The sequence below is a fragment of the Antechinus flavipes genome, chromosome 3 (genome assembly GCF_016432865.1).
Source record: "Antechinus flavipes isolate AdamAnt ecotype Samford, QLD, Australia chromosome 3, AdamAnt_v2, whole genome shotgun sequence".
Lineage (NCBI taxonomy): Eukaryota > Metazoa > Chordata > Mammalia > Dasyuromorphia > Dasyuridae > Antechinus > Antechinus flavipes.
Genome location: NC_067400.1, coordinates 580,092,434 through 580,105,451, shown reverse-complemented (window position 1 = coordinate 580,105,451; position 13,018 = coordinate 580,092,434). Strand labels below are relative to the sequence as shown.

The window sequence follows — 13,018 nt, the reverse complement described above, 5'->3', positions numbered from 1 at the left end:
TCTCCTGGTTTGTAGGGTTTGGGTTTTTTTTGTTGTTGTTGTTGTTTGTTTTTGTTTTTGTTTTTATTTTTGTTTTTCTTTTGAGCTGCAAACACAGTGACTAAGAATGAATGAATGAAAAATTGCTGTACATACTTAACAATGTTCAAAGGACTCTGCTAAGACCTGGGGATGTGAATAGAAACTCCTCACAGGCCCAGCCCCTATTATAATAGAGATAACATAGAAAATTTCCCTAAAAGGCAGTTGGACACAGATGAAATGTAGTGAGTTTGCTTGTTGTTTCCTTCATTAGATGGTGAGCTGCTTGGAAACAGGGACTGTCTTTCTTTGTATCCCCAGCATTTGGCCCAGTACCTTGCACTTAATAGGTGCTTAATAATTATTTATTAAGAAGAGAGCCATCTGCACCCAGAGAGAGGGAACTGAGTGTGGATCACAACATAGCATTCTCACTCTTTTTGTTGCTGTTTGCTTGCATTTTGTTTTCTTTCTCATTTTTTCCCTTTTTTGATCTGATTTTTCTTGTGCAGCATGATAATTATGGAAATATGTACAGGAGAGTTGCATATGTTGGATTACTTGCTGTCTAGGAGAGAGAAAAAATTTGGAACACAAAGTTTTGCAGGGGTGAATGTTGAAAATTATCTATGCATCTGTTTTGAAAATAAAAAGCTTTAATAAAAAATTATTATTTATTGACTGATAGATGGCTGTAGTTCAGAACAGAGGATTTCCTTTCTGTAGAGAGATAGGAGACCATGAGTACAGAATAATAATAACAGTAATAATAATAATAATAATAATAATAACAACAGTTAGCATTTCTATAGTACTTCAAAGTTTGCAAAGCACTTTATAGATATCTCACTGGATCCTCACCCCAGTGGAAGATAATGCTGTTATTATCCCAATTTTATTTAAATTGAAGCAGAACGTGTTTAACATATATTGGGTTACTTGCTATCTAGGGAGGGGATGGGGGGAAGGGAGAGCAAAATTTGGAACACAAGGGGGAATGTTAGAAGTTATCCTTGCATTTGTTTTGAAAATAAAAGGCTTCAATAAAAATTGATTGATAATTAATTAATTGAAGCAGAGATGACGTGACTTCTCCATCACATAGCTAGTAAGTGTCTGGGGCACTCTTTGAACTCAGGTCTTCCTGCCTCCAAGTCCTGTGCTCTGTGTACCAAGCCAGCCAGCTGCCTTCACGTGGCTTGCACTGTGATGTGATTGTTTTATCATTCAGTTTTGTCTGCTTTTCTTTATTATCGGGTAGGATTCCATAGGAATGGAGAGTTACTATTGGGAAATGCCCATAACGTGTGTGTGTGTGTGTGTGTGTGTGTGTGTGTGTGTGTGTGTGTGTGTGTTGGCGATTTTTAAGAAAACCACTTTTTAAATTTCTATAAATCATTTCTAGGTTCCATGACAGTGGTGACTGTCAAGGCTGTGGCAGGAATGCTGGTCCTATCAATCCAAGGGAACCTCCAGCTCGACTACCCCATCTTCTACGTGATGCTGGTGTGCATGGTCGCCACGGCCATCTATCAAGCCGCGTAAGTCATCTTCTCTTCCTGCTGCCCCTCACCATCTCCCATCAGATGCTGATTGGGTCCCACTTTTCTTTTTTTCTTTTATTTTTTTATTAAAGCTTTTTATAATGAAATGATATGCATGGATAATTTTCAACATTCACCCTTGCAAAACCTTATGTTCCAAAATTTTTCCCTCCCTTCCCCTCACCTAGCTGGCAAGTAATCCAATATATGTTAAACATGTGCAATTCTTCTAATACATATTTCCACAATTATGATGCACAAGAAAAATCAGATCAAAAAGGAAAAAAAAAAGAAAAAAACAAAATGCAAGCAAACAACAATAAAAAGTGAAAATACAATGTTGTGGTCCATGTTCAGTCCCCACAGTCCTCACTCTGGGTGCAAATGGTTTTTCTTCATCACAAGACTATTGGAATTGGCGTGAATCATCTCATTGTTGAAAAAAGCCATGTCCAGAATTAATTATCTTTTTTAAAAAATTTTTTTTAAAGCTTTTTATTTACAAAAGATATGCATGGGTAATTTTTCAGCATTGTTGGGTCCCACTTTTAAAACCATAGGAAATAAAGAACATCATAATGAAAGATATCAACGATATATATACTCCCCAGCTGACGCCTTCTGGGATGTTATCTCATTTGTCACAAATGGGCCAAAGATCCCACAAGATTTCTCTTATCTGAGGATCTAAAAAATGTATGATGAAGCAACACAATTCCTTCTCTAAGTTCATATCCATGTCAGTTGCTTAAGAGAGAACTCTGTAATTTCTCTAATTATTCTTAATTGGCTCAGACTTACTCAGTCCCTGATTGCAGGGTATTTTCCTGGGTGTTTGAGTTACAAAGAGTTCCCCAAAATGGTGGAATTCCTGCCCTCAAGGAGTTTACAGTCTATTAGGGAGTGAGTGTACAAAAGAGCTATGATATAATTACAAATATATAACCTATATCAAGTTGCCTACCATTTTAGGAAGGAAGGAGGAAAGGAGAAAAATTTGGAACTCAGTTTTTTTAATAAGTATTAAAAGTTGTCTTTACATGTAGTTGAAAAAAGTAAAATATTCTTTTTAAAAGAGAACTATATCATAGCTTGATATTATATATTAATTTATACATATATAATACATAAATATAGTTAAATATTATATGAAGAATGATATAAAAATGTGATGAGAGAGTCAAGATACTAATAAGAGTTGAAGGAAGATAAAGATCACATCTGAATAGATAAAGAAGATGGCTTCATGGAGGAGGCATTTGAAATGGATCTTACAGAATATTAATCCATTCTTTAGAAAAGAAAGGGCTGGAATTTCAGGCAGAAGAAAAAAGAATATTGACAGAGGCAGAAAATCAGAAGGGTCTGAGAGTGGAAGAGTCCAAATTTTCCATCTTTCTGTAGAGAGGAGTGATCGATGTTTCATCCTCTGTTCTGAACCATGACAATCCATCAGCCAGTTGATAAAAATTTACTAAGCATCTGCTGTGTGCCGGGCACTGGACTGAATTGGAAAGGGGGCCAGCAGAGAGCCAGGTACACCTGGATCTTCTCAAGCACCATGTCTTTCCTCAAAAGTGATGTGAAGTAATATGAAAATAATAGTAATCTTAGTTCTTTTGATGCTAGATGCTTTCTTGATGTTGCAGGCTCCTGTATATCCCCCTTATAGTTAGGGAATTGAGTCATAATGTTCCTGATCTTTCCTGCAAGGAACTGACGGATGTGCTTATTTCTTTTACTGAAGCTTCTTAAGCCAGGCCACCCAGCTCTATGATTCCTCCTTGATTGCCAGCGTGGGCTACATTCTGTCGACAACCATTGCAATCACAGCAGGTAACTATTATGAAATGACCAGGTTTTCTTTCCTTTAAAAAAAAATTGACAGTATAAAGATGACTAAGGAAGCATTTTTTATCAAGCCTTTTCCTATGGATCATTCTGTGTAATGGGAATTATAAGATTATAGAATATTAGTATTAGGGAGGACTTGAAAATCCAAGCCTTTCATTTTACAGATGAGGAGACTGAGGCACAGAATTAACAGAGCTGGTAAGTACAGGAGGTGGGATTTAAACCCAGGTTTTCCCGGCTCCAAATCCAGTGTTTGATTCACTTGTCCATGGTCCTTATAATGAAAGATAATGAGCTGGTACAGTGGATAGAGTCAGGAAGGTATGAGTTCAAATCCAGCCTCAGGCATTTACTACTGACTGTGTGACCCAGGACATATGCTCTGATTCTCCATGTTCTATGTAAAATGGGAATAACTCTTCCAATGTTCTTGGAAGATTAAATAAGATAATATATGTCAAGTATTTGGCAAGCAGCCATATAAATGCTAGCTACTGTGATATTAGAGCTGGGAACACTCTTACAACACAGAATATCAGAGCTGGAAGGGAATCTAGAACACAGGATATCAGAGCTGGGAGGGCCCTTAGAACATAAAATGTGGGGGTTGGGAGAGTCCTTAAGAACACAGGAGGTCAGAGCTGGGAGGGCCCTTAGAATCCAGGAGGTGAGAGCTGGGAGGGCCCTTAGAACATGGGATGTCAGAGCTGGGAGGGCTATTAGAACCCAGGAGGTCAGAGCTGGGAGGGCCCTTAGAACCCAGGAGGTCAGAGCTGGGAGGGCCCTTAGAACCCAGGAGGTCAGAGCTGGGAGGGTCCTTAGAACCCAGGAGGTCAGAGCTGGGAGGGCCCTTAGAACCCAGGAGGTCAGAGCTGGGAGGGCCCTTAGAACACAGAATGTGTGAGAGAAAGAGGGGTGGGATCTAAGCCTTGGGCTTCCTTCTTCCCCTACATTCTGCTTCCATTTGGTCCAGCTATCAGAAATATAAGTATGTTTGGCTGCACAGGTTCTTTGTTTCCTTCCAAAATGATTTTTAAGAATTTGGCCTATATTTGAATCAATAGTCACATGACTAGATAAATGATAATAGATAAATAATAAATGATACATAAATGAATGAATGATAAATAATATTATCAATCAATAATAATAAAAACAATCAATAAATATTTATTTAGCACCTACTATGTTCCAGTGATTCTGGGATTACAAAAAAAAGGTAAAAGACCTCAAAGAGTCCACAGTTCCTCATGGGGAGGACAACATGTAAACAGTTACATATAAACAAGCTAGAGACTGGATAATTTGGAAACAATCAACAAACAGAAGGCAGTAGATTGAAGGGACTTAAGAAGGCTTTTTGAAGACATTTAGGTTTTTTAGAGATTTTTAGTTTGAATTCAAAGGAAGCCAGAAGCCAGGGCTGAGAGAGAAAAAGAATCCCAAATGTGGGTCAGCGAGTGAAAAAGCATGGAACAAATGAGTAGAATGTTGTTTCTTTGAGGAACAGGGAGGAAGAAGGTCTTCAGGTATGTAGCCCAGTCCCTTTGTTTTCTAAATGAGAATGCTGAGGATGCTCAGGGGTCTCACAGGTATTCTGTGTCAGAGGCAGATTCAGCTAGTGTGTTTTCAGCTGATTCAAAAAGAGTACCAACTTGCAATACAAAATCTGGTAAAAATGAATGTTAAATATTTTCTTGACATGTAACTAGGAAGAAATAAAATACTATTTAAAAAATAAAATATCTTTTTAAAAAAATACAATGTCTAACTTTTATCAGATTGCTTGTTGTCTTGGGGAAAGAGAAGGTGAAGGAGGGAGAAAGGAAAAATATGGAACCCAAAATCTTACAAAGATGAATGTCAAAAGCTGTCTTTACAAATAATTGGAGAAATAAAATACTATTAAGTAAAAAAAAAAATACAAACAGAAAGAAAAAAGAGCAAATGGTGGTAGAACATTGAGAATGTATCTACAATAATACAAATTATATTGTATCCATTAAAAATAATGAAAACTGAGTTCCAAACAATTTAAAAGACTTGTTTAAGTTCATACAGAACCACAATTCAAAATCAAGATAAATCAATGTAGTTTAATGGTAAAAGTACTGGACCTAAGTTCAAGCTCAGCCCTCTGACCTATACCAGAGTTACAGTAATGGACAAGTGACTCCATCCCTGTAAGCCTCAGTATCCTCATCTGTAAAATGAGAATAATTCTTTTCACAGGGTTGTTGAGAGACTCCAAGGAGATGAGGTACACAAAGCCAATCATAAGTTGTTTGGTTTCAAATCTAGCCTCTATTACAAGCTGTCAAATCACTCTCTGGGGCATATTTGCTCATTTGTAAAGTCAGTGGCTTGGACTTTGTGGTCTTTTAGGTCCCTCCCAATTCTAGATGCCTGATTCTATGATCCTGTACTAGGTAGATTCTGTTATTATTGTTATAGGCACTTAGCACTCAAAGGCATTTTCTTTACTTTGTTCTTAGTTGTTCATGCCTTTGGTTCTGCCTTAATAAAGGCTAGATGATGGAACTAAAAAATAAAATCTTGCCCCTTATTTTGTGTTTGACAGTTTTTGTTGAAGTTTAGTTTTTTATTTTTTTATTGAAGCTTTTTATTTTCAAAACATATGCATGGATAATTTTTCAACACTGATGTTTACAAAACCTTGTGTTCCAAATTTTCCACTCCTTCCCCTCACCCCCTCCCCTAGATGGTAAGTAATCCAATATATATTAAACATGTCAAATCCAGTACATATATATGTATTTATGTATTTATATATTTCTATAAATATGTATACAATTATCTTCTTGCACAAGAAAACTCAGATTAAAAAGAAAAAAATGAGAAAGAAAACAAAATGCAGCCAAACAACAACAAAAAGAGTGAAAATTCTCTGTTGTTATCTACACTCAGATCCTATTTCTGGGTGTAGATGACTCTCTTTGTCACAAGATCACTGGTAGTTTTTTTTTTTTTAATGTTTTGCTATATTTTATTTTTACATGGCTTAGACTTCCCATGTAATCCTCTCTCCCTCTGCCTCCAAAACCATTCTTTATAATCGAGAATTTTTTTTTAAGATACAGAGGAAGATAAGAAGAAAAAAATCTAGCAAAACCAGTCAAACACTTCAAAAAAATATGCAATGTTCTCCTTCTGTGGACTCCACCCCTTTGTGAAGGAGCTGAACAGAAGTAGGAGGAAGGGATGATTTTCGCAACTCTCTCTGAGGCTACGTTATAATTTCTCCTCATTCCTGTTCTATATGATAGTAGTCACTGTGTATACAGTGTTTCTCTGGTTCTGCTTACTTCACTCTGCATCAGTTCTGGTCAGTCTATCCAGGCTTCTCTGTATTCATCACATTCATCATCTCTTACAGCAGTCTTTTTTGTTATATTTAAATAAGATGAGTTTGTTCAACCTTACCCCAATCACTGGATATATTGACTCTGTTTCAGCAAAGTACGGCTGTGAATATTGTGTATTTGGACTATGTTCAAGTTTATTTTTATTTTTAATTATTCTTAAATTTTTTATTTATATTTTTTAAAAAGCATTTAAACATAGTATGTGTGTCTGTGGTTTTTTTTTTCTGTTAGGAGCAACGTTTTACTTGGATTTCATCGGTGAGGACGCTCTCCACATATGTATGTTTGCACTTGGGTGAGTTAATGCGTGTCCTCATTGCCTCGCACAAACACACAATTTAATTTTTTTTTAAAGCGTTATTTGTGCTTTTTGTTTTTCATACCACTATCGTTTCAAGCTGTATATACTCCCTTATAACAAGGAAAAGCAACAGTTAAGAAAAACCAACCGCCAATATGACAGCCTTTGGCTATATGTAGTAACCCATCATTAGTCATCCCCATTTGCCTCAGCTCTAACAGAAGGAGGGGAACACCTTCTGTCCTATATTTTCTGAGACCAAAATGGTCACTCTGCTTAAAAATCATAGATTGACTCTTGGACTGGTCTTTAGATGTCATTCAATCCAACCTCTCTCATTTTCTGGATGAGAAAATGGAGACTCAAGAGGCAGCCAAGTGAAACAGATTGGAGTTCAAATGCAGAGTCAGATACTCTGTTGATGACCAGTTGAACAGATGACCAGTTGAACAAGTCACTTAACCTCCATCTTTGTCACATTCCTCATCTGTAAAATGGGTATGATAATATCTCTTTCTCTGGGTGAGGATCAAATAAAATAAAAATTGTAAAGCATTTAGCATAGTATCTGGTGAAGTGTTATGTGTGTAAGAGGGCCAGATCAATGTAGAGAAAGAATGCGTATGAAGCTGGTTAGGAAGGGCTTTTATATTTGGTCCTGGAGGTACTAGGGAGCCACTGGAGGTTATTGAGCAGAAGGGGACACGGTCAGACCTACCTGCAAGGAAAGTCACATGGGCAGCTGAGGGGAGGCTGGATTGTGGTGAGGAGAGTCTTGAGGCAGGGAGAAGGCTCTTGTAGTAGCTCAGGCACGAGGTGTGAGGACTCACCGTGGGAGAGGAGAAAAGGGGACTTGATGGGAGAAGTCGAAATGACCCACACTGGACAGATGAACTAAGGAGCGAGTGCCAGCGAAGAGCCGGGGTTGGGAGTCTGGCGACTGGGAGTCTGCTGGCTTCTTTGACAGTCATAAGAAAGCTGAGAAGAGAGGGGACTTTGGAGAGAGACTGTACATTCTGTTTTAGACACAATGAGCCTGAGATGCCCATGGGACATTCAGTTTGAGTTGTCTGAAAGGCAGGGGTGATTCAGGACTGGAGACGGGAGAGAAGAGTGAGGGAGGACAGGAGCTCAGGAAAGAGACTGGGGGAATAGGGAGGTTGGGAAAGGGGGCACAGACAGACAGAGTCGTCCTGGGGGGAAGGGGAGAAGAAAAGAGAGGAAAGGAGGAGGGGGGAGAAATGAGAGAAAGGAGACGGGGAATAGAGGGATAGATGAGGAAGGAAGAGAGAGGAAAGGGGAATAAAGAAGAAAAAGAAGCAGGGAGAGAGGAGAAGGAAGGAGAGAGAAGAAGAAGGAAAGAGAGAAAAGGTAGAGGGGGGAGAGAGGAATAGATGAGGAAAAGAGGGAGGGAGGAATAGAAGAGAAAAAGAAATAAGGGGAGAGGATAGAGAAAAGGAGGATGGGAGAGGGAGAAAGAAAAAGAATAGAGAGAAATGAATGTGTGTATGTGTGTGTGTATACATAATACACATATTCATAATATATACATATACACACACATGTGTTTATATATGTATGTATGTATGATGCCATTCCCTGCTGACCTGGCCCTGCGTCCTGCTGACCAAGCCTCCCAAGCCCACACCCTGCCTCATGTCCTCTCCGTCTGCCTTATTTCTCACCCATCCTATCTGCTCCCTTAGCTGCCTCGTTGCCTTCTTGGGCGTCTTCCTGATCACAAGGAACAGAAAGAAGGCCGTCCCATTTGAACCCTACATCTCCATGGATGCCATGCCAGGTAACCCTTTTTCCTCCTCTGACTGACTGTGTGGAATGGGGGTGAGGGGAGGAGGAGGGGGAGACAAGGGCTGGGAGGAGGGGAGAGGGAGCTTGAGAGCTTTGCCCACAAAAGGTTAGCTGAGCTGTTATGTCATCTCTGTTTTTCTCCATGATTCTTTTTTCCTCCGAGGGGAAAGGGAAGGAAAGGGAATGAACATTTATGTAGCCCCTTCTGTGCCCACGTGACAGACGTGATCCTCACAACCACCTGGGGAGGTGAAACTATTACATTTCCATTTTACAGTTGAACAAACTGAGGGAAAGAGCGGCTCACACAGCTACCGAGTGTATGAGACTACCCCTGAACTCGGCTCTCCCCATGTTGATCTCCCACTTGACTTTTATTGAGAATTTTGGTTTGGTTCCCCCTCACTTAGATGTTGTTTCTAAAGAAACCCCAACTCTTCTGATGCACATCCCTAATTCTCCCTTTTTTGAATTTAGTCTGTGAAGGGAAACTCTGTCTCCCTTAATAGATTTATTGCCTAGTACCTCAAAATCTGGGCAGGAGAACCCTTGGTGTAAGAGTGATTCTGGATAATCAGGGCTTTTCCAGATGGCCGAGATTTAGAGCTAGAGATGGTTAACAGATTGAGAGGTTTTTGAGTTCCCCCTTCCCCTCCCATGAAGAAGCTGAGGGCGAGAAGTTATGTGACTTAAGACTAGGTCATTCAGCTAAAAAACGTCCGAGGTGGGATGTGAACTTGGGTTCATCTGCCTCCTAGACTGGCAGGACCTTCTTTGGGGCTACTGAACTGTCCCCTGCAGGACAAAGAGATTTCCTCTACCCCCTAGACCTTAGGGGAGAGAGCCTGCAGTCTGTCTTGTTGCAAATAAAGAGCTGGGTTAAGCCCCAGGTGATCTGGAAGGTGCTTCCCACGCTGAATCTTGTGGGTCCTGGACCCCTTTGGTGGTCTGGGAAGCCTTGGGATCTTCTCTCAGGATGATGTTTTTGAACAACTGAAGGAAATGCTAAATTTCAAAGGAGCAAAGAAGAGAGGGAGAGAGAGAAAGAGAGAGAGAGACAGGAGGGAGGGAAAGAGATGCAAGGAAGAAAAAGAGGAGAAAGAGAAGAAAGAGATGGAGAAGGAAGAGGAAAAGAAGGAGAGAGGAAGAGAGAGAGAGTGACTAAGAGATAAAGAGAGAAATAGAGTCAGAGAGAGAGAGAGACAGAAAGATAGGAGAGATGGAAATGGGAGAGGGAGAGGAAGAGATGTGAGGAAGAAAGGGAGAGGGGGAAAAAGACAGGGAGAAGGAAAGAGGAAAAGAAGGAGAAAGAGGGGATGCAAGACAGAGGAAGAAACAGAGACAGATAAAGAGAAAGAAAGAGATAGAGAGGGACAGACATACAGAAAGAGACAGAAATACGAAGAAAGACAAAGAGATGGAGAAAGGGAAAAGGGGAGAGGGGAGCAGGGGAAAGAGAGTACTCAGCATAATGGATAGGCATCAGAATTAGAATCAGGAAGGCCCAGTTTTCAGTCCTACCTATAACCATTGATTTAAAGCTACAAAGGGACCACAGCCCCTATCCAGTCCAATTCCCTCATCTTACAAATGAGGAAACCAAGGCAAGTGACTGAACCAGCATAATACTGCTAGTTCTAAGCATAACTTTTGAACCCCGGGGCTTCCTGCCTTTTCTCAAGTCTTCCATCCATTCCTCAGTACTGCTGCCCCCTGAAATTTACTGGCTGAGTGACCTCTCTGAGCCTCCATTTCCTCATCTGTAAAATGAAGATAAAGAGTGCCTATGATAAATCCATTCAAATCAACAAGCATTAAGCACCTACTGTGTGCTAACACTGTGCTAAAGGTAGAAGGCAGCTTCCTGCCTTCAAGTTGCTCACAACCTCCTTGGGTGGCAGCAAGATCCAAAGAATGTCACAGATGTATTTGGGAACTTTAAAGGGCTACATAAATGTCAGCCATTATTTTAAAATAATCCAATGTTTTCTATATTTCCCTATCCCCTTAAGCAGAGGATGCTGAAGATATTTAACCCTTGGTTTGACTCTGAGCCATCCATCTGAACACCTGTTGTGGGTGTCCTAGGATGCAGCCCCGCCCTCGGGTTTTGGGGGGTCTGGACCTTTTTGCCCGTAGGCTAAGCGCCCCAAAGTGCTGTGTCTTGTGAGTTCTCGTTCCTGCTTTCGCTGTGGCGTTTTTCTCTCCTCCGTCATGTCAGCGTGCCCCCTCCTCTCTGACTGGCCACTTCTAACCTTTGGTGGGTCCGAAGCTAGTGGCTGGGAGGTGGGGCGCTCTCGTGGTGCTGTGAAATCCAGCCTCTGGTGCAAGTGCATGAGCTCTGGTGCATGGACTTTGGGGCGTCTCTTCTGGCTGCTTAGAGGCCTTATATGTTTCCTTCCTTGTTCCTCAGCTAAGATCCAGATAGGTGAGGAGGTGAGGTATTATTCTGTGTGTGTAAGTGTGTACACGTGTGTGTGTGTGTATGTGTGTCTGTTCCTTATCTGACCTTGAAAGACCAACGATCTCATCAGAATGGACCTTCCCCATGGCTGATGCAGGTCATCCTTCCTTCCTTTCCGTCCCAACCCTTACCATGCTCTGAGTGGACAATTTCATGAGTTGCTGTGACCAAAAAAAAAAAAAAAAAAAGTCATCTCCAGAGACCTTCTGTGGACCAGTGTCCCTGAACTCCTCCCAGCTGGTCCCCTGATGATGGCCGTGTCCCCAGGTCTGCCCTGGAAGCCTTTCCACTTGGCCAGGGCCTGCTGGAGCTTCCGCAGGTCCAAGTTCTGACCTTGATTTAGAGAACCCCAGACCATTTGCACACATGGCAAAGTAGCACAGGAGACAAGACCCAAGGTGGTCCAGCCCCCAGGCTAAATTATCTTGCATTCCCCGCCCCAGTTTGTGTGGCCCGAGTGGGGCAGGCAGCCAAGGTTTATCTGCCCATGGGCTCCTCTGCACGTTTTTGCCGCACCTGTGGGTTTTGTACAGTATGATAGAAAGAACAGGGACCAGAGTTCAAATAACACCCCTTGTGATGCTGTCTGTGCAGCAAGTCACCATCTGCAAAATGATGCGGGAGGCAGTGGACGGGATGTCTGGGAGGCCTTCTGGCTCTAGGTCTGGGATTAAGCCGGAGACCTTCTCTTGTGTGGAGCCTTGGCTCAGAGGAGCAGAATGAGCAGGTGAAGAGAAACCTATTATTGGATCATAGACTCAGAGCTGAAACAGACCACAGAGGTCCCCTCTTCCAAGCTTCTCGTTTTACAGATGAGGAAACTGAGGCAGGAAGGGTCTTTTTACTTTGGGGGTGGCCCACTACTGCCCAAGGCAGCCTTTCCCCTCTTGGACAGCTCCCCATTAGGGAATTCTTCCTTGAATCTCTGTACTCCATCTACCCATTGTTCCCAAATCATAGCATTTTTTAAATGACATAGGAAGGACTAATTCAAGCCCTGCAAGCATTTATTAAGCACCTACTAAATACCATGAGTATAAACATTATATTATTTGTTCTTCACAACAACCCTGGGAGGTAGGCATTATTATTATTATCCCCATTTTACAATTGAGGAAACTGAGGTAGGCAGCCCGAAAGTGTCTTGCCCAGCTTCACACAAGTATCTGAAGCTGGATTGAACTCTGTTCTTCCTCCCTGCAGCGCTCTATCCACCATACCACCTAACTGCCTCTGGGTGTTATTGTGAAACAGAGATACAATGTGGGATATGCCTTCATTTGCATCTTACTAGTACCTGTTTTTCAAGAACATCTAAATGTATGTCTCACTAACTACAAAATGCCTGGGCAGCCCTGAAAGCTGGAAGTTTTTTAAGCATCGAAGGCAAATTTAAGCCCACCAGCTCCCTGTGGCCTAGGAGAATTTTGAGGAACAGGCAAAGAGAGAGGGAAACCATAACAAACAAAAGTCAGATTCTGTTTGAAGTCAGGATTTGTTCCAAATTCTGGCCCCTCTTTAATTTTCTACATGTGATGTTGGGTAAGTCACTCCATAATAATAATTGGCATTTATATAATAAAATATATAGAAAAATATATAAATTTTGCAAACTACTTTAAATGTATGATCCTGGGCT

The 13,018-nt window shown here is 41.1% G+C and overlaps 1 protein-coding gene across 3 annotated transcripts in view; it reads left to right on the top strand.

Annotated features, from left to right (window-relative positions):
- Positions 1–13,018, top strand: part of NIPAL3 (NIPA like domain containing 3) — a 62,036-nt gene that overhangs the window by 41,087 nt on the left and 7,931 nt on the right. For 2 of the 3 annotated variants that reach the window (XM_051988211.1, XM_051988210.1), the window contains exons 8-11: positions 1,427–1,562; positions 3,313–3,401; positions 7,037–7,100; positions 8,813–8,907. In XM_051988211.1, coding sequence (XP_051844171.1) covers positions 1,427–1,562; positions 3,313–3,401; positions 7,037–7,100; positions 8,813–8,907 — 384 coding nt within the window. Of the gene's footprint in view, positions 1–1,426; positions 1,563–3,312; positions 3,402–7,036; positions 7,101–8,812; positions 8,908–11,328; positions 11,352–13,018 lie in introns of all 3 variants that reach the window. The other variant, XM_051988212.1, reaches the window with a different exon arrangement.